Consider the following 20,646-nt stretch of genomic DNA (forward strand, 5'->3'; position numbering starts at 1 on the left):
GAAACACCTGAATAGCTTTAAAAACCTGGGCCCTAGCTTCTTGTCTTTTTTACATCCTTTCTCTCCAGATTAGGAGTTCATTGCCAGTGTGCTCAAACAATCAAGTAGGATAAACAGGAAGCTCCCTTTTAAACAATCGAACATGTATACTTCCTTTGTTTTTCCTTCAGAAAGGACAGTGGTTCTCTTCTAGATGGATAGCTGGCAAATTTAGAGTCCTCTTTCTTGCAACCCCTGACGTTACAATTAACAAAAACAACATGTTCCAAGTTTCTGGCTCTTTATTAATTAGAACTTTGGTTCACATACTTAGCTGTGGCATTTCCTTTTCTGCTCTCCACTTTCTGCTCTCCACTTTCTGCTCTTTCTCCACTTTCTGCTCTTTTCTAGCATCACTTCTCCCATTTCCACATGAGGACCTGAGCTTCAACAATTATTCTTACGATTCCTTTCTACTACCTCTTCACTGATTTGATCTCCTTGAGCCTTATGGTGATATTGTGACAATGTAAATATGGCACCATCTTTTTCAACACATCTACCTCCAACGTGTATTCAGAGTCAGAACTTCTAACTTCAAGGAAAATACAGCCTTTCGTGCTCTGTTTCATCCTCTGGTTTGCACCTAGAAGCTAACACAGGCAAAAGGGAGTGAAATTAAAGAGATGGAGAGGGTCTCACTGAACTGAGTGACTAGGTGACAAAATGGCAGATGAAATTCAGTATTGGTAAGTGCAAAATAATGCACATTGGAAAAAACAATCCCAACTGTACATACAAAATGATGGGTTCTAATTTAGCTGCTCCCACTCGTGAAAGATCTTGGAGCCACTGTGGATAGCTCCCTGAAAACATCCGCTCAATGTGCAGTGCCAGACAAAGAGCTAACAATGTTAGGAACCATTAGGAAAGGAATAGATAAAAATGAAAATATAATGTCACTATATAAATCCATGGTACATCCACACCTTGAATACTGCATGCAGGTCTGGTCACCCCATCTCAAAATATATAGCACTGGAATATGTACAGAGAAGGGCAACAAAAATTATTAGGTGGATGGAACAGCTTCCATGTGAGGAGAGATTAGAGACTGGGACTGTTCAACTAAGAAAAGAGGGGTGACTAAGGGGGTGGGGTATGACAGAGGTCTATAAAATCATGCATGGGTGTGGAAAAGTGAATACGGCAGTATTATTTACCCCTTCACATAACACAAGAACTAGGGTCACCCAATGAAATTAACAGGCAGCTTGTTTAAAACAAACCAAAGGAAGGACTTCTTCACCCAAGGCACGATCAAGCTGTGGAACTTGTTGCCATGGGATGCTGTGAATGTCAAAAGCATACCGGGGTTCAAAAAATACATTTAATTTCCTGGAGGACAGGTCCATCAATGGCTATTAGCCAAGATGGTCAGGGATGAAACCACATGCTCCAAGTGTCCCTAAACCTCCGTCTGCCAGAAGCTGGGACTGGATAAGAGGGCACGGATCACTTGAAATTGCCCTGTTTTGTTCATTCCCTCTGAAGCATCTGGCACCAGCCACCACTGGAAAACATGATACCGGGCTAGATGGAGCATTGGTCTGACCCAGTATGGCCATTCTTACGTTCTTTTGAACGAGGTTTAAAACAAAACAAAAAATAAAACAAAACCACATTCCAAAGCCAGGAAAGGCAATGAGGTTGCACAGGAATCACCAAGGATATAATCTAAAGACAATTAAGTGGTTTCACTGAAGACGTAATTTGGCCATACAGAACCATTATTATTGGTGGTAATACATAAGAAGGAACAAACCAAGCCTGACTCCCTGATTCAGACTGAATTATGCAGACCTAACAGCTGGGGATTTTTATTTTATTTATTTAAATTAAACTAACTATTTTCTACAAAAAATACTGAGAGAAACAGAGCCCTACAATGCTATTTGTCAAGGGTTTTTATTTTTGAGGGGTGCGGGGAGTAGAACTGCACGGCAAGATGTCTAAATTCTCATCTGAGTGGAACTGTCAAGATATTCAAAATACTGAGGGATTCAGCTTCCCCAGTGGAGGTCCCAGCTTCAATGCTCTATAGGTTTTTCCAACTCTCTTTTGTACAGAAACTTCTCTCACATTCTGATATTGACCATCACTACTTTAACTCAAGCCAAGATTGCAGGTAAAATTTGGGGACTTCTCCTCCCAGTGATTATTGCCTGTAATTAAGTCCTACCGATAGGCTCAGCTCACAGCCTTCTGAAGTTTACAGGATAAACTCAAAAAGCCTACAGTACAATTGTGGTGATTTGAGTAAACTATGAGCTTGTTTGCCCTATTTGTAAAAGTGCTAAGAGACCGAGTTCTGCTGTTCGTTTTTGTCTATACCTGCTATCAGAAGAGATAAACGGTGCCATAGCAGATAAGAACAAGACTGCAAACAGACACACAAGTACAACTTCATTGCAAGCCAGCATATCAATTCTCTCATTGACTATTTAAAACTTCTGACTATATTACAAACACTGACTTATTAACAGAAAAAAATTCCTTAACATATATTAACTTCACTTAGTAGAAGATCATGGAGGGTGGGAGGGAAAGGAGACAAAAACATAATACCAAAAGAGATTCCAGTTTGTAGCCTGAGTCCTGCAAACACTTACAGATGTGTATAATTTTACTCACATGAACAATCCCATTCAACTCACAACGGGACTCCTCATGCAAGTCAAGTTAAGCATACGTCTAAGGCACGGATGGGCAACCTTTGGCACACAGCCCGCCAGTGTAAGCCCCCTGGTGGGCTGGGCCGGTTTGTTTACCTGTCATGTCCGCAGGTTCGGCCAATCGCGGCCAGTGGGAGCTGCGATCAGCCGAACCTGCAGACACAGAAGGCAAACAAACCGGCCTGGCCCGCCAGGGGGCTTACCCTGGCGGGCCATGGGCCAAAGGTTGCCGATCCCTGGTCTAAGGGTACACTGCAGATGGAAGCAAGCCTGGGCAGACAGACTTGTGCTACCAAGGGCTTGTAAGATAAGCACAAAAAGAATAGCTGTGTGGACACTGGGGCACTGGTGGAGTCTGGGCTAGCCACTCGAGCTCAAGCCTACCCTGCCCCATGGGTCCAAGCTCAGCGGGCTAGCCCACGCCTCCACTGGTGCTGCAACGAACAGACATTTTTAACACAGTAGCACAAGCCCACCCAACACAAGTCTCTCTATCAAGGTTGGGAGGCTCACTACCAGCTTCAGTACAGACATACACCATGTGTTTGCAGGATAGCATCTTTGTTAACCTCCCCTCTAACGGCCCCACACAGAGTCCTTGTGGGCTTCAAGTAGGTTAAAATGGAACTTCTCTTTGTCTACTATTATGTACAGCTGTAAAACTGACCAACTGGACCCCAACGTTCCAGGAGCTCAGAATCTTTCATCTTTTCACTGCCAGTGGAATGCATTCCACGCACAGCATTCCACTTGCAAGGATAACCGGATCCCAAGACTGCTGAAAAAAATGTCTCCAGTTAGTCCATTTTATCATTATGCCATGGGGAGAAGTGTGAAAAGGGGTGGGGGCTGGGGGGCAGAAGCTTCCACAGACATTCAAAAGGATGGTGGACTGTAGTTCCTTTAACAACCGGGATTTAAAATACAACCTGAAGTGACCTCCTGTTGCTGTGGTCCATTCACCAGCAATAACCACACAGCTCTGTTTCACGACAGATTAGTCTTTCCTTGTGAGTACTGAGAATATTTCTCATACACCTGACTTCTGCATGACTAATTTTTAAATCATAAATTATGTACATAACTGATAATTACATAAAAATGAGAGCGCAACCTATGAAATAAATAGGCAGCTGGTTTAAAACAAACCAAAGAAAGGACTTCTTCACACAATGCACATTCAACCTTCGGAATTCGGCATGCTGTAGGATGGAAACTCCATTATTAGCTGTTACTGAAGATTTTAATAAGTACAACTAGCCACCAGTCAATGTCACTATTGTGATGCTGCAAGTATGGAAACAGAAATCATGATACTATGGACTACTCCTGGCTCATCTAGAAGTGGTTCTGTCAATACAGAGCTACAGGGAAATAGATGCAATTTATTTTTCCCCTTCCCAGAGGAGTTAGCTAAGGTGAGGTTTTGTTTGAAATGTTTGTCTAGTTATACATTACAGACCAAACATCTTTAAAGATAATTATACTAATTATTAATAGTACCGTACCAGCCACCTTTGATAATGACTGTACCCCTCAATAACAATAGAAAAATAAATCAGGAGGAATTCTCTCTCTTTAAAAAGTAGCTTTTTAAAAATAAGGGCTTATGAAGCCAAGGTTTTCCAACATTCCTATCAAGTGGATTTTACCAACAGGAATAGGTGTCTCAAATTATTTAAAGTAGAGAAAATTTCAGACAGTTATGTAAAGTCTTAATAAAGACTTTCAGTGGCGAAACTTCTTTATACAGGACCCTGGAGGCCATCAAAATGCAAACTCTGATGGAAAGCTTAGGGCCCTGTCCAAAGCCCACTGAAAGCAATGGGGTGCTTTGGTCCTGAGCACAAGTACCTCCCCACAGCCATCATCTGCAAACTGAACATTATAAGATATGAACATTCAGACAGATCTGTTACAGAACAGTTCTCATTAAGCAGTGTTTGAGGAATGCACTTCCACTCAGAAACCCAGCAACACTACTGATTGAACTAGTTATCCTGCCGAAGCCAGCTGCTGCAAAGAAGCTATTCTTGCCTCCAGTTTTATTGAACCACTTATCACCCTTGAATCACAATTTCTTTCAAATATGAAAAATTAAATATTCCCTATGGAAACAGCTAAAGAGTTGGCCATGGGGTTACATGAAATACTACTGATTGGAGAAGACACTAACTTCAGTGGTACCCAGCAGTACTAAAACAAAGCTTATATGAAAAGGCCGAATTAAGCCACTTTAATAAATTTAGCTATTTGTTTTAGGAAGAGGCACACACACAAAAAGTTGCATTTGAATTTGGCAATCTATTCAACTCTTACTTTTCTGGCAGTGGTTGGTGGTCCAGCAGCGGTAGTTGTACTCATTGTTAATGGAGGTCTTCTCACACAATGGCTTCTCTTCCATCGTCCCTGGACACAAGTCCCCACACTCCTTTGGAGGTTTATTCCCAACTATGTAGTTGTTGGACACTGCATCTAGGATCAGAGACCAGTCTACTGTGGAGAGGTAACACAGGTCAGAGTTTTTTTCAATCCGGATGGCCCCTCGGGTGATGTTCCTCAGATTGTAAAGCCCAATTTCTTTGAGATTAGTCATCTCAAAGATAACCAGGGCATAGTTGTAGAAGAGGTTCCTCCCGCGAATGACCGTGAGGTTGGGAAAGAGATCACTGAGGCTCTCTAAGCCTGCCACACGGAACAGCAGCAAGTAGTCGGTGATAACTGTGAGCTTTGGGAAGCGGAAGCTGCGGTAGTCCTCTGCCTTGGAGATCAACAGAATCTGGAGGAAACCCTCAATTACCGTGCAGTTCTCTAAGCGCTTCAGCTCATGGATATCATTGCGAATGTCGACATTTGGCCCACAAACTGAAAACACAAGAGGAAAAAAAAACAAATCCTTAATCAACTTAAAACAAGTTTTTAAACTTTAAAACAAAATTAAGACAAATTAAATTGAAACAGCTCTGACTGAACATTTGGTCTGCCATAAAATTTTAACTCCACAATTAAACTGTAATTTTTAAAGAATAAGCACATAATTTGGGCCTATTATTGAATATACCACTTTCATTTTATCTCATTTAACTGATCAGTGTTAATATTACATGCAAAAGAAGAGCGCTAGAAGCACACATGTTCTGCAGTGGGTACAAAACTGATGCTTTCTTACGGCTGCTGCAAGCAAGCCTGGATTTTACCATGGAATAACAACAGAATGCACAGTGCTTCAATTAATTCAACAAAACAGGTCATAACTTTTAGAGGTGATCTTTTAAGTGGTGATAGGCTGAGATTTCAGTCACATGATTCCCAGCGAGTTTAATGAGAGGACTACACCTAAAAAAATATATACATATATATAAAAATCTTTAACCCTTAGGTTACTAAATTAAAGCTGAGAAGAAACTAAAGCACTGGAGAACACAGTAATTTGGCTTCAACCCTTTAAATCCCCAAACCACTCAACACCAAAACCTAATCTACTTTCCCAGATTCTCACGCCAACTTGGCCCCCACACCAGAACATAAAAGATCAGCAACATTACAACTACACAGAATGCTACTCAGCACTTCCTGTTCTGCAAGCATTAGGAAAAGAAAGTGTTCTGACTTCTTTCTAATTCATAGAGTTCCTGTTCGCATGCACTCCAGTGAACCAAGTTTCACTAATTCTGGCACAAACCCACAGTGGAGTTCCTGAAGCCCTAAGAAAAACAGGATAAACAACAGACTTATTTACAAGAATACTTATTTGAGTCATAATGAGGAATTTCCCTTGAAAACACTAGATTGAACCCAATGTATTCTCATGAAGTCAGCTGTCAATAGGACATGAAAATCCAATATATGGGGAAACAGCTTCATAACCAACTTAAGTTGTCTGACTTTTCACATCTGGAGAGAAAATGCACACAAAAGGAAAAAGAAGCTTGACAGAAAAAGCCCTCTATTATGTCAATGCCAATGCCACAATAATCACTCAAAATAGACTGGAACATACTTTTTTGAAAGATTGTATTAATAAATACAAGAATTACCTACATAAGCAGTTCTCTATAAATATAAAACAAAGATGCATGGTCTTCTCTAGGGAACAAGAAACCACCTAAAAACCACAAAGCGCAAGGATAAGAGCTCAAGAGTCAGTTGTTCTTGAACTCGCTGACAACACTGATCTTTGAGGTATTTGGTGGAAGAAATGAAATGGAAAAAGGATGCCCTAATATGGACAATACAAATCAGGCATTGTGAGCTAAAGGAAGAAAAATGACAGTTTGTTTAAAGCAAGCTTACCCGTGGATCTAGTTGGATGGGGAGACTGTGTGTCTTGTTTTATGCATATTGAACTTAATTACTTTACCACCAACTTTCTCTGAGAAGATTGTGTGGTCTAAACACAAGCACAGGAGCCAGTAACTCAAATTCTAATCATAGAATCATAGAATATCAGGATTGGAAGGGACCTCAGGAGGTCATCTAGTCCAACCCCCTGCTCAAAGCAGGACCAATCCCCAATTAAATCATCCCAGCCAGGGCTTTGTCAAGCCTGACCTTAAAAACTTCTAAGGAAGGACATTCTACCACCTCCCTAGGTAACGCATTCCAGTGTTTCACCACCCTCCTAGTGAAAAAGTTTTTCCTAATATCCAACCTAAATACCAACTGTCCAGAGCTTCACAAATTGCTTTAGCAACAGAAAGCAGTCTTGTTCTCTCAAAACACCTAGCTCAGACTATTACCGAAAGCTAACAAAGGATCTGAAACATGAACATGCTTAAACCATAGCAGCCTTAATATCCAACAAGAATTTAAAGGTAGTTAACATCCCAAGGGATCAGCTGGAGTTAGTGTACGCATTATAGACAAAGAGGAAAAATATAAACTTTACTCTTTGGGGAGTACAGGAAGATAGCAGGAGAGGATAGTCTGGTCAGAAACTGATGTTTCATGGGCAAATCATCATCTACTATCATTTCTGTACTACCCAGACACACAAACTGCAAAATTGCAAACTGAAGGCTGCAATGATTTTGAGGTGAATTACCACATTGGAGGCATACATAAGCAAGAAAACTTGTTCCATGAGCCTGTAAAAAAAAAAAAAAATCTAGGATACCAGTGAGAGACACTTGGACTTTTGGAGAACCAGCACGAGAAAGGCACCTTCTATCTTACTACACGCTACTGTCCGACTAAAGCATAACTACGGGTCCTGCCAAGACCGAGTGCCATGGTATTAGCTGACGGAAGGAAACGGTGGGGAAGAGGAGGAGCAAAGGTTGATGAAGCTGGCATCACCCACATTCAGAAGCCAGACTACAAGAGTTAAAGAAATCCAATCCATAAAACCTGTGATAAAAGCTGTAAAGGGTGGGGAGAAATCTGTCACAGGAATTCTAGGATGTCTGAATGTGCAAATGAATCAAGGTTTCTAGCACTGTATGTCGTTCAGGATTTGGATGAGCAGACAGACTGGCACCTACAATTGCCAGCTTAGAAAGGTCTCTCCAGGCAAACATTAAAATCATGTGAAATGGAACAACTGCAATTAGAGCGATACAGAAAGACTTGGCTTTGGGTCTGACCCTGAATTTCATTCTTAGAAACCAAAATTCCCCAGTATTGGGGGCAAGGGAGATGAACTCAATTAAGTGTTCAATTCTCTGTTCCTTCACAATCCTGATGTATGATTAAAAATCAGTATATCTCAATGATTAGGCTTTCATACTTACTGGCATTCTTCTACAAGTCTCTCCACCACCACCACCTATCCCTCCGTTCCATTTTCAATCTAGTCCCTTTTTTCCCTTTCACTGCGATTCAGTCTCTGAGATCTGCTCTTCATCCATTGTCTCTGCTTGGTTAAGACCCATCAAGTCTGACAAGCCCCTATGAGAACACCATTCCTCTCCTTCTGAACTTGTGAGGGAAAGCCACAATACAGCACAACAAAAGATCTATAGCATGGCCTTACAATGCAGTTTATGAGGTAACTAGGTGAAATATAATGGCCTGTGAAACACAGGATGTCAGATTAGATTGCTTACGTGTGAGCGTGCCACCGACATAACCAACTAAAAAAAGCCAGTTCTTAAATTAAAAAGAAAAGGAGTACTTGTGGCACCTTAGAGACTAACCAATTTATTTGAGCATGAGCTTTCGTGAGCCACAGCTCACTTCATCAGATGTGTACCGTGGAAACTGCAGCAGACTTTATATACACACAGTGTATATAAAGTCTGCTGCAGTTTCCACGGTACACATCTGATGAAGTGAGCTGTGGCTCACGAAAGCTCATGCTCAAATAAATTGGTTAAAGTCTGCTGCAGTTTCCACGGTACACATCTGATGAAGTGAGCTGTGGCTCACGAAAGCTCATGCTCAAATAAATTGGTTAGTCTCTAAGGTGCCACAAGTACTCCTTTTCTTTTTGCGAATACAGACTAACACGACTGTTCCTCTGAAACCTGTTCTTAAATTAAGGTATCTAATAAGTTATATGTTTTGTAGAACTAATAATGAAGATAATGGAAATCACAGAGCACCAACTATGTATCGGGGAAAACACCTTGTTTCATATTACACCTGGCAAATTCTACCTTTCCTAGGTAAAGAGGAAATGTCTCAAAGTTCAGGGGATAAATGAAAAAAGACCTTTTTATTTATTTAAGTTTGGCCACTGTTTTGCTTTGCGGTCTCATTTCTTTTAGAAGTTCACATCATCCATCCGATGAAGTGAGCTGTAGCTCACGAAAGCTTATGCTCAAATAAATTGGTTAGTCTCTAAGGTGCCACAAGTACTCCTTTTCTTTTTCCATGAAAGTTAGTTACTCCATAATGCATCATCTTTTCCTCACTTTTGTTCACTGTCCTGAAAGGGATTTTATGAAAAACAAATTAATCTGAGATAAAAGACTACTACAGTTTCAATTTGGCCATGTTTTGTTTCCTTTGGATGACATTTAGGGACTGGATTTACAATATAAACTGGTCTCTCAAATGGACAGAAAACACACTACAATGTCCTTTATAAATTTTTATATGCAGCAGTGTATGGTTTCTTTATGTGTTCACTACTAGATATTTTTAATTCGCCTAGAGTAACATATTTTGCGTCCAATACAGTTAAAGTATTTCCTCAAATTCAGATGTAAAGTTTGCCACAATGCATGCAACTAACCCACTGTACTGCTGTAAAACAGTTAATAATGCATGGCCTGTTAATATTGCTCCATTAAAAATATAGCTATTCCTTTTAGTAGACAATTATAACAACCAGTATAGTTTACTGATAAGGTGACACATTCATTTTCCTCCAGCTGCTTCCAACTTTCCAAACTTTTCTCCCCTATTGCTGTAATTTCTCATGCTTATTCTCAACAGAGGGGTCAATTCTGAGAAGGCAATTTTTTAATTAAACAGTTAGGGTGATTAACCATGAGAACTACCTACCAAGAGAAGTTTCTCCATCTCTTTATGTCTCCAGGTCAAAACTGGATGTCTTTCCGAAGAGATGCTTTAGCCAAACTCACATTAGCGGGCTCAATACAGAGGTAACTAGATGAAATGTAATGGCCTGAGACATGCAGGATGTCATATTAGATGATCTAATGGTCCCTTCTGGCCTTAAAAAAATGTATGAATAAGTTTGATAAAATCCACTTGGTTGTTTTGTAAGATATTCAAGCATGAAAATAGGGATTTTTCCCCCCCCCAATTACATTTCTGCCTCTTTATGATGGGTTTGGGATGAGGGGGGGCAGGAATCAAGTAACTTGTGTCTACTTATTCACAGAACTTCAAAACTTTCTACGGTCTTGGAACATCAGCAAAGCAACAAATCTAATCACATTCCAAGCAGTCATCTTTCCTAATAGTAATCACCTGTTTACAAGATAAAAACAATCTTGAACAGATAAGCCATCTAAAAAGAACACAGTTAAAATCTCCAAATTGCATATATTTAGAAATAACTGTTATTTAAATATAATTTTTAGCAATCATGGAGCCAGTCGTTCCACAATGGCTATTTTGTGAAGTGGGTTTTTGTCTTACTTTTGCATCATTTCTTGCCTTCCGTGAAACAGGAGACTTTGAAATCTTACTATAATCCCTCTTCATACACATCTGCCAAACAGTTATTTAAGTCAACAAATCAATTATGATTTAATGGCTTTGCCTCTTGGTAAAGGGCAAGAAGAGACTCAAAACAAGATGAAAGCAACAGCCTCCATGCAAAATGGCCATCTCCATGGGGCAAATCAGCATGAACCTTGCTGTTCAGTACTTGGGTCTACATTGCTTCCACGTTTCTGGTAACTTATTTATTCAAGTTTAAGAACTAAAGGGCATGACCCACACCTCAAACACATTCACTGTTTTTATGTAAGAGACTGTTACCTCAAAGCAACCTGAAATCAGTTCATCACTGCCTGGCTTTCACTTCTAAATTTTATATTTCTTCCAGTTACTCCATTTAGAAAGTGTTTAAAGGAACCCAGTGTTTTTCAAAACATACAATTCCTTTCATTTTAAATCCCATTTGTCAGTGGCTTTAGCTTTAATTTTATTAATTCGAAGACGTACTACACACAAAATGGTCTTGGTGATCCCCCAGATGATATTAATGGTCACTGCACCTTTAAGAGCTTCTCCTGTCGTTCTGCTGAATGGGAAAAGAGGTTCTTTGAGGCTGCAGAACCCTGAGTGCAAAGCTCCTTTTATCAAGCAAAAGACCTGCTTGAACCCAAAAGACACTGTGACGAGCAGGTTCTCTCTAGCCACACGGGTAGATAATACTTAGTCCTGCCATGAGCTGCAGGAGACTGGACTAGATGACCTCTAGAGGTCCCTTCCAGTCCTACAATTCTATGATTCTATTAGAGCTGAATCTGAGGATAGAGGCTCACTTGTGCCCAGTGAACTAAGCAGTAATCTGGAAATCAACTCCCCATTTGTATTTCTCCTGTTTTGTGTACCAATGGGTCAATACAGAGGGAGGCAAGACTCTCATTCTCAGAGGCCCAAGGATTTCCCCCCATTCTTCCCCTTTAACTTCTCTCCTGCCAAGGCCCTGCATTACATCAGTGTCTCATACTTCCTACAGAGGACTCAAACAGCCTGATAAAAATGCTTCATTTTGGCCACATCAGATCAGGGAGTCTCCCCTGGGTACTTCAGATACAATTTTAAGGGGTACTTTGGATAGGATGCCGGAAAAAGTGCTGGACACCGAGCACAGAAAAATATCCAAGCCTCATAAGGTGTACCAGCCTGGGAATCAATGTTGTCACCATTCCTTGAGGATGAGGAAGGGAGAAACAGCTTGTGTCCCAGAGAGCTCAGATGCTTTGCAGGAGTAGGAAAGGCATGGGCCACGCAACCCCTTGCCCCCACTGAAACCTGGCACATGCTGGTAGCAAACAGAATAAATCCTCCAGCTAGTAACCCGCTGCATGACTTCTACAGAGTGGACGTTATCCTGTTTTACCAACAGCTGTTCCAGTGCTGCTCAGAAAGACAAAGAATGGGTCAAAGAAAACCCAGGTCCGTTTGTTCAATTTTAAGTGAGAACCTACCCACCACACAACAGCAGCCAAAACAAAGTCTCACTGGGCCAAACATGGCCAATCCTGAGCGCGCTCCCTTTAAATAAGTGAGGAGAGTCTAACTATTATTAAGGCTGCGTGTCAGTCACGGATTCCATTACTTTCCGTGACCTCTATGACTTCTGCAGAGGCCGGTGCCGGCTCAGGGGCTGCCTGACTTGGGCAGCGCCTAGGCCAGCAACAGCAGTTGGGGTGTGTGGGAGGGGGTTCAGGGCTAGAGCAGGGGGTTGGAGTGCAGGGTGGCACTTACTGGGGGCCCAGCATGTCTTTGCAGCTCCTTGGAGGAGGGACCAGGGGGCTCCGTGCGCTGCCCGCGCACACAAGCGCCGCCCCGCCGCTCCCATTGGTTGTGGTTCCCAGCTAATGGGAGCTGCAGAGCCAGCGCTTGTGGTGGGAGCAGTGCGCAGCACCCCTCGGCCGCTTCCCCCTCTAGGAGCTGCAGGGACACACAGAGCCAGGTAGAGAGCCTTCCAGCCCCGTCCCCCAGCACCAGCGGGGGTCCCGGACCACACACTGCTGCACGCCTCCCACCCAGAGCACCCACAGCCCCCTGGCCCAACTTTTAATTAGGGGTATATAGTAAAAGTCATGGACAGGACATGGGCCGTGAATTTTTGTTTGTGGCCCATGACCTGTCCATGACATTTACTAAAAATACCTGTGACTAAAACGTAGCCTTAACTGTTACTCGCATTCAGCTAGCAGATGATGCTTCTGAATATGGTGCTGTTGCTCTCCTCCCAAACTCCACTAATAAAGACGATTAGATAAGATCATCCTTCAGTAACGTCAACACAGAGCCATGTGTCCATCTGGGAGATCAGTACAACTTCTAAACAGTGTTTTGTTGTTTATTCCCTATGAAGCCACTTCCTTCTCATCACGTGTTTTCAGCTTAAATCCATGGGAGGTCCTTATTAAAGAATTTGGTCTAGAGCAGCACATTTGCTGTCCAGCAGTGCCTACGCTTCGGATTTACAGCATTCATAAAATCAGACATTTCCAAAACTCCCATCTCTCTTTCACAGCAACGAAAGAAATGCTTACCATGTGTGACAGATTTGGAGCTGCGCTGTCATAACTTATGAATACTGTGTGTTAGCCTTGACACTTGGGATGTTTACTGTATGACTACACTGGGTAAACTCAATAGATGGCTGTCTGGAAAAACAGGAAAGAAGGAAAAGAATGCCTCAATATAGCCATCCCTAAGCAAACACTAAAGAGCTGTTAAGAGACAATGTCAGAACTATTAGCGCTGATGATTTTGCCTCAGTCTCCGGCCAACCTATGCAACTCTTTTTCAGCAAACAGAAAAAAGCCCACAAACCACATAACAAAAGAACTCCGGCAGGATTAAAAGGGACAAATTCCAGAGACTCCATACTTGTTGCAGGGTACCAGACTGAAGCTACATCTGCCCTAGAGCCACTACAATGGCACTGCTGAGGCTGTGTTGCTGCAGCACCACAGCGTAAACACTTCCTACATCAACAGAAAGTGTTTTCCCACCTATGTAGTTAATCCACTTCTGCAAGAGGTGGCAGCTAAGTCAAAGGAAGAATTCTTCTGTCCATCAACTGCGTCTATATAGGGGGTTGGGTTGACCTAACCATGGCACTCAGGGAGCAACATTTTTCACAGCCCTGAGCAACACGGCTAGGCCAATCTAATTTTTAAGTATAGAGCAGCCCTGAGACAAAAAAGCCTGCTGGGGGTATCTGTAGAAGCTACACTGGTTTTAAGAAGGCTGTCTGGTCACCGTATACCACTGGTCACAGACTTCCAAAGAGAATAGTAAGTTCTTGAACTCAGTTGGACCTACATGGTAGGAGTACTTGACATAGCCCAGGGCTTTGTCGAGTGGGAGAATTGTGGAATTTCACCCAAGCAGAGGTAAAGCCCACAGGCTCAACTCCTGAATGCTCTCAGAGATCCCAGATAAGGGGCAGCCAGCTCTGTAATCGTGATGCCTTTTAAAACTGTCAGAAAGCTACCTGCATTGTCATACCGCCTACTGCAGATATCTGAAGGGTGCATGCTGTGGGCAGTGGAAGTTAATTGCAGAATTCATAGAAATCAGCGACTGTAGACATCCCTTATAGTCCATCCCCTGATAACACAGGATTCTTCCACAAAGTATATTCTTGTGTTTTGTCCTGCTAAGAGAGACTCTCAGTCTGGAAAAAAAATGAACCACTTTTCACTTCTGTTGAAGTTTTATTTGTTTGTTTTAATTAATTTAAACTTCAGGTTCTCAGGCACCAAACACAATGCTGCCATGTTTGGTTTGCAAACACTGCAAGGGAACATTTAAACCCAAATAAACGGTTTTCATTTGAAGTTAAATCATTGAAGTATTCCTGTTTATATTTAGGGGCTTGTTTTGCACTTAACGAGTCAATATCTGGGGACAAAGCTAACAAATGGTGATCTTTTAGATGACTTTAGAGACTGGAGACTATTGTGCAATCTAAGATCTCACAGCTAGAAAATACCGCCTGATTAATTTTTGTTTGGTTTATTACACTCCTTACTTCTAGTACCACCTTATACAATTATTCTTCTGCTCTGGTGAGAAAAGGAAGCGTAAGGAAAAGGACCATCCTCAGAGTTAAAGTGAACAGGATTCCCCTATCCTCTATGTACTTAACGATGACTGACATTCTCCCTACATCATCCATTAGCCAAACTACGTATTTTGTTTTAGCCTTATAGCTTTTCTGTATACTTCCTACAAAAGGTCCATCCTGTTACTCAGGCGCCCAGAATCATGCATTACACTCACCAAACCCTCAGAGAAGGACACTAATTTCACTCAGGTTACAAAGCCTCTGCATACCTACCTTTAAACTGATTTGACTTTATTATTCTAACTCATTGTAAGTGCAATTGAATATTGTGTCCATGATCAACCAAAACTTTCTCTTGGCATTGCTGGTTTCTTTATAACGCCCTTTCATTCAACTCCCCCAAAAGCACACGCGCACACACACACACACTTTAATGAAAAGAAAAGGAGTACTTGTGGCACCTTAGAGACTAACCAATTTATTTGAGCATGAGCTTTCGTGAGCCACAGCTCACTTCATCGGATGCATAAAAGTGGAAAATGCAGTGAGGATATTTTTATACACACAGACCATGAAAAAATGGGTGTTTATCACTTCAAAAGGTTTTCTCTCCCCCCCACCCCACTCTCCTGCTGGTAATAGCTTATCTGAAGTGATCACTCTCCTTACAATGTGTATGATAATCAAGGTGGGCCATTTCCAGCACAAATCCAGGTTTTCTCTCCCCCCACTCCACTCTCCTTTTCTAAAGGGATCACTCTCCTTACAAGGTGTATGACAGCAGACCTTTTTCAGGTTAACTATTCCTGTCTGTCTTTTTTTTTTTTTTCCCCCCCCCCAGGGACAGCACCAAACTCAGGTGAGAGGGTTGTGTGTGAACAGGAGGAGGGTTATAGGCAAGACCAAGTAAGAGCCTAGGTTAGCTCTACAGTTAAGATATACCCTGTGCTGCATCACTTTTGAAGTTACAAAAAGAAAAGGCGTACTTGTGGCACCTTAGAGACTAACCAATTTATTTAAGCATAAGCTTTCGTGAGCTACAGCTCACTTCATCGGATGCATACTGTGGAAACTGCAGAAGACATTATATACACAGAGACCAAGTTACAGACATGGTTAATTTAGCCAGATCATAAAAAAGGGGCAGAATCCAAACATATGAAGAAACTTTCTTGTACAGAAAAAGTAAGCAAACGCTTAATTCCTGGGATTAAATCCAGTTCTCTTTTTGCAGGAAAGAAGGAAAATGTGTCAGCCTTTGTGCTGTTTCTTAACCCACGGGATCACTTGCCTGACAGCACCAAAAAAAAATAATAATAAAAAAAAGTCACTCTATGGAAGACACAATACACAAGTGAGTAGGTGGCATATTATGATCAGTAACTATGAGAGCAAAACTGTGATAATGATGTTTAAGCTCTATGCTAGTAGTTGTAGTCTAATGCCTGCTAAAGCAAAAGTGTAAGACTGAAAATTACAAGCTCTTTATAACAGAATTTATGTTTCACAACCTGTGATGACAACAGAGCTCAACAGAAATTGTCTCTCTAGGGGACCTCTCTTCACCTTAAAAAAAGGTCGTGTGTACAGTTTTATTTTATTTATTTATTTTTAAACAGTTGTCTACACATCCAAGTGACTCAGCAACTGGCTGACAGCAACCTACAGCACGTACAATTAAGTTGCACGGGTAAGGTAGCCAACTCTCACAAGATGAAAATCATCTCAGCATGTGGCTGGGCTCAGCAGGTCACATTTATGGCCACTATACAACGCTTTTAGCTGCCTACTACCGCCCGCTGCCTCAGAGAGTGTTTTAAATCTAGATCTGCCAACTCGTCCAGACTATTTTGACTTCATTAAAAGAAAACTGCCAGCACAGTACCATCATACATAACTGCACTGAGTTTCCAATGATCAGAAACATAACTCAATAAAAAGTAAATGGGAAATTATATTTATATCCCCTCCCCCAGTAATCTATAAATGACCGAGGGTCCCACTGTGATTTACCTTAACAATACATAGGACTTGACCACTAAACCTTCGCTATCTATCCCTGCCCTAAAGAAACAGATTGTTTTCCTTTTCTGTGGTAGTGTTTGGTTAAAACAAACTGAACTAAAACTTCCATTAATCCCAACTTCCACAAGGCTGGAGTTTTAAAAGAAAAGGTAAACAAAGTATCTGACTACACAGGAAAGAAAAGGTACTAGTTTCAGATCAAGTTAGCTTAACAAGACTGGAAAGTCCCTTTCACACCCCTGTAGACACACTGAAACATCTTTAAAATCCCACGAGTGGATCATATTGTAGCCTGTTCTCCCACACAGGTTACAACATGACCAATCAATTCAACTGAAAAGGTGTTTAACTGATAAAACAGTGTCTACATTAAGTGTTAAAGGGACTTTCCAATCATGTTTAATTTGACTGAGCTAATCAGACTGAAAACCAAGTACCTTTTTCTCTCGTGGACAGGGCGAAACATGTGGATAGGTACAAGAAGAGAGACAATGTGACTGATAATTTAGGCCACAGGTAGTCAACAGGTGAACTGCAGGCCAAATCCGGACTGCCAGATGCTTCTCAATGAACCGCAAAATCTTTTTATATACTTATTGTTATTGCAGTGTGAAAACTATTTCTCTGACTTCTGGCTCCTGACTATACCTTGACCAAGAAATTTGGACCTTGCCAAAAAACTAAGTGACTACCCTGATTTAGGCCTTGTCCACACAGGAGAGTTATACCAAGCAATAAGGTAGAGTGTGAATTTAAACCAATGAAGTCACACTAATGCAGGGATCGGCAACCTTTGGCACACGGTCCGCCAGAGTAAGCCCCCTGGCTGGCCGGGTCGGTTTGTTTACCTGCTGCGTCCGCAGGTTCAGCTGATCGCGGCTCCCACTGGCAGCGGTTCACCATTCTCGGCCAATGGGAGCTGCGGGAAGCGGTGGCCAGCACATCCCTTGGCCTGCGCCGCTTCCCAAAGCCCCATTGGTCTGAAGCAGCAAACCGTGGCCAGTGGGTGCCATGATCGGCCGAACTTGTGGACGTGTCAAATAAACAAACCAGCCCGGCCCACCAGGGGGCTTACCTGGCAGGCCATGTGCCAAAGGTTGCCAATCCCTGCACCAATGTAACTCCCCATGGGATAACTCTTTTTGCAGTGTAAAAATGCGTTTTCTGTTTAGCTTATGTCACTTTGGAAGGGGTTTAAACTAAGCCAAGAAAAGAGGCTCATAAAGAGACCATATGGGGAGTTATACCTGCATAATTATTTCCGTGTAACTGGTAAAACCTTCCCATGTAGACCAGCCCTTACCGTCTCCTACGCCAGTTAAGATGAATGGGGCTACAAAGAGACAGAACCTACACAGGCAGAGTGCAACAGGATGCAAGTACTTCTACACAGAGCACTCATTTTTTCAAACATGAGGTAAAGAGGTCAGGCAAACACAAACATCCTGGAGTTTTATCAACTGCAAAAAAAACCTGAGTTTTACTATCCGCAAGAGAGCTTTCAATCAGCAACTTTGGCCTCTCAGTGTACATCCCTAGCAATCATCTTAAATCAATTATTCTACTCTGCAGCTCTTCCCCCCCTTAAGTAAGAATTTGTGGGAAAAAATGTTTGTATGAAAAGTAGGACACGTACCTCACTGAAGCAGTGAAATGGTCTTCCCCAAGTAGCTTAAGTACACTTGGTTTCTACATTTTAGCTTGTACGATCATCGGCTTGGGGACTGTCTTCTATTGCAGTGGTTCTCAAAGCCAGTCCGCCGCTCATTCAGGTAAACCCTCTAGCGTGTCAGACCTGTTTGTTTACCTGCCGCGTCCACAGGTTCGGCCGATCGCAGCTCCCACTGGCCGCGGTTCACTGCTCCAGGCCAATGGGGGCTGCGGGAAGCGTCGCAGGCCAAGGGACATGCTGGTCACCCTTCCCACCGCCGCCATTGGCCTGGAGCTGCAAACCGCGGCCAGTGGGAGCCGCGATCAGCCGAACCTGCGCACGCGGCAGGTAAATAAACTGGTCTGGCACGCCAGGGGCTTTCCCTGCACGAGCGGCGGACCGGCTTTGAGAACCACTGTTCTATTGTGTTTATACTTTGCCTAACAGAGTGGAGCCTCCAATCCCTGATGCAGCCTTTAGACACTAGCAGAACATTCAATGAATAGGTGCATGTTTGCATTTCTGATCAGTGAAATGATTAGCTTACTATTCAACAAAACATGTAGGATCTATATTGTTTGGCAGCTGCAAATGCTTCTACTAAAAGTGTGTCAGAATATTTTATTAGTCGAGAAAATCTCCTACACCTTTAACTCGATGTGGGACGGGTGATGTCAGGAGCGAAACACATACAGTCCCTTCTGCAACCTAAGCAGATGTCTCTGAAGAGAACGGGGTGTAAAGTGCTGTCACAGGTGCATGCCCAACAGATCCACAGGAGGAGACTTCAGGCTCAGTGAGTCAGTGTCCTGCAGAGCAGTGTGACTGCGACAGTCAGCTCAGCAGAGATTTTATCCATCCTGCTCGCCTTCTTCAGACCCAACATAGGGGGAAGCTATAACCACCCACGTAGCACAGCCAAGCTTCCCAGATCCCCTGGGAAACTCCCAGCTTCAGGCACTCCCTTCTGATCTCCCAGCACCTGCACTAGGAGAGCAGGGGAGTCATTCTGGGCCACACCTCTGTTTTGGGTAATGGAGGACTGCAGCCAAGAAAAGACCATATTAGGAGTCTATCCTCACCTACTGCAGTTCCAGCTGCTCCAATTAATGGAGGCTGAGAACAACAGAAACGAATGGGAAGCATTTTTAAAAACAAGTAACTGCTAGCAGTACTGATGAGGGGAAAGAACTCCATTTGCATCACTGGATAATTGTGCTTTAATTTTAGGTATTGGATGGGGGCGGGGGGGAGGGGGGGGGGAAATCAGCTTAACATGAACTGAACTGAACTTCTGTACATTGAACCAGAATTATCTTGAGCTGATAATCAAGGTGGGCCATTTCCAGCAGTTGACAAGAACAGCAGGAGGGGAAATAAACATGGGGAAATAGTTTTACTTTGTGTAATGACACATCCACTCCCAGTCTTTATTCAAGCCTAAGTTAATTGTATCCAGTTTGCAAATTAATTCCAATTCAGCAGTCTCTCGCTGGAGTCAGCCACACTATCAGAGGCTCATTCACCTGCACATCTACCAATGTGATATATGCCATCATGTGCCAGCAATGCCCTTCTGCCATGTACATTGGCCAAACTGGACAGTCTCTACGTAAAAGAATAAATGGACACAAATCAGACGTCAAGAATTATAACATTCAAAAACCAGTCGGAGAACACTTCAATCTCTTTGGTCACTCAATTACAGACCTAAAAGTGGCAATTCAACAAAAAAACTTCAAAAACAGACTCCAAGGAAAGACTGAATTGGAGTTAATTTGCAAAGCGGATACAATTAACTTAGGCTTGAATAAAGACTGGGAGTAGATGTGTCATTACACAAAGTAAAACTATTTTCCTCTTGTTTACTTCCCCTCCTACTGTTCTTGTCAACTGCTGGAAATGGCCCACCTTGATCATCACTACAAAAGGTGTCTCCCCCCTCCCGCTGGTAACAGATCACCTTTCCTGATCAATCCTGTTACAGTCTGTATGGTAACACCCATTGTTTTATGTTCTCTGTGTATATAAAATCTCCCTACTATATTTTCCACTGTATGCATCTGATGAAGTGG

The 20,646-nt window shown here is 42.4% G+C and overlaps 1 protein-coding gene across 1 annotated transcript in view; it reads right to left on the reverse strand.

Annotated features, from left to right (window-relative positions):
• IGF1R (insulin like growth factor 1 receptor) overlaps positions 1–20,646 on the reverse strand; it is a 278,347-nt gene that overhangs the window by 235,467 nt on the left and 22,234 nt on the right. Inside the window, exon 2 of the mRNA XM_048865751.2 lies at positions 5,034–5,579. Coding sequence (XP_048721708.1) covers positions 5,034–5,579 — 546 coding nt within the window. The remainder of the gene's footprint in view (positions 1–5,033; positions 5,580–20,646) is intronic.

This window comes from Caretta caretta, chromosome 10 (assembly GCF_965140235.1).
Source record: "Caretta caretta isolate rCarCar2 chromosome 10, rCarCar1.hap1, whole genome shotgun sequence".
Taxonomy (NCBI): Eukaryota; Metazoa; Chordata; order Testudines; family Cheloniidae; genus Caretta; species Caretta caretta.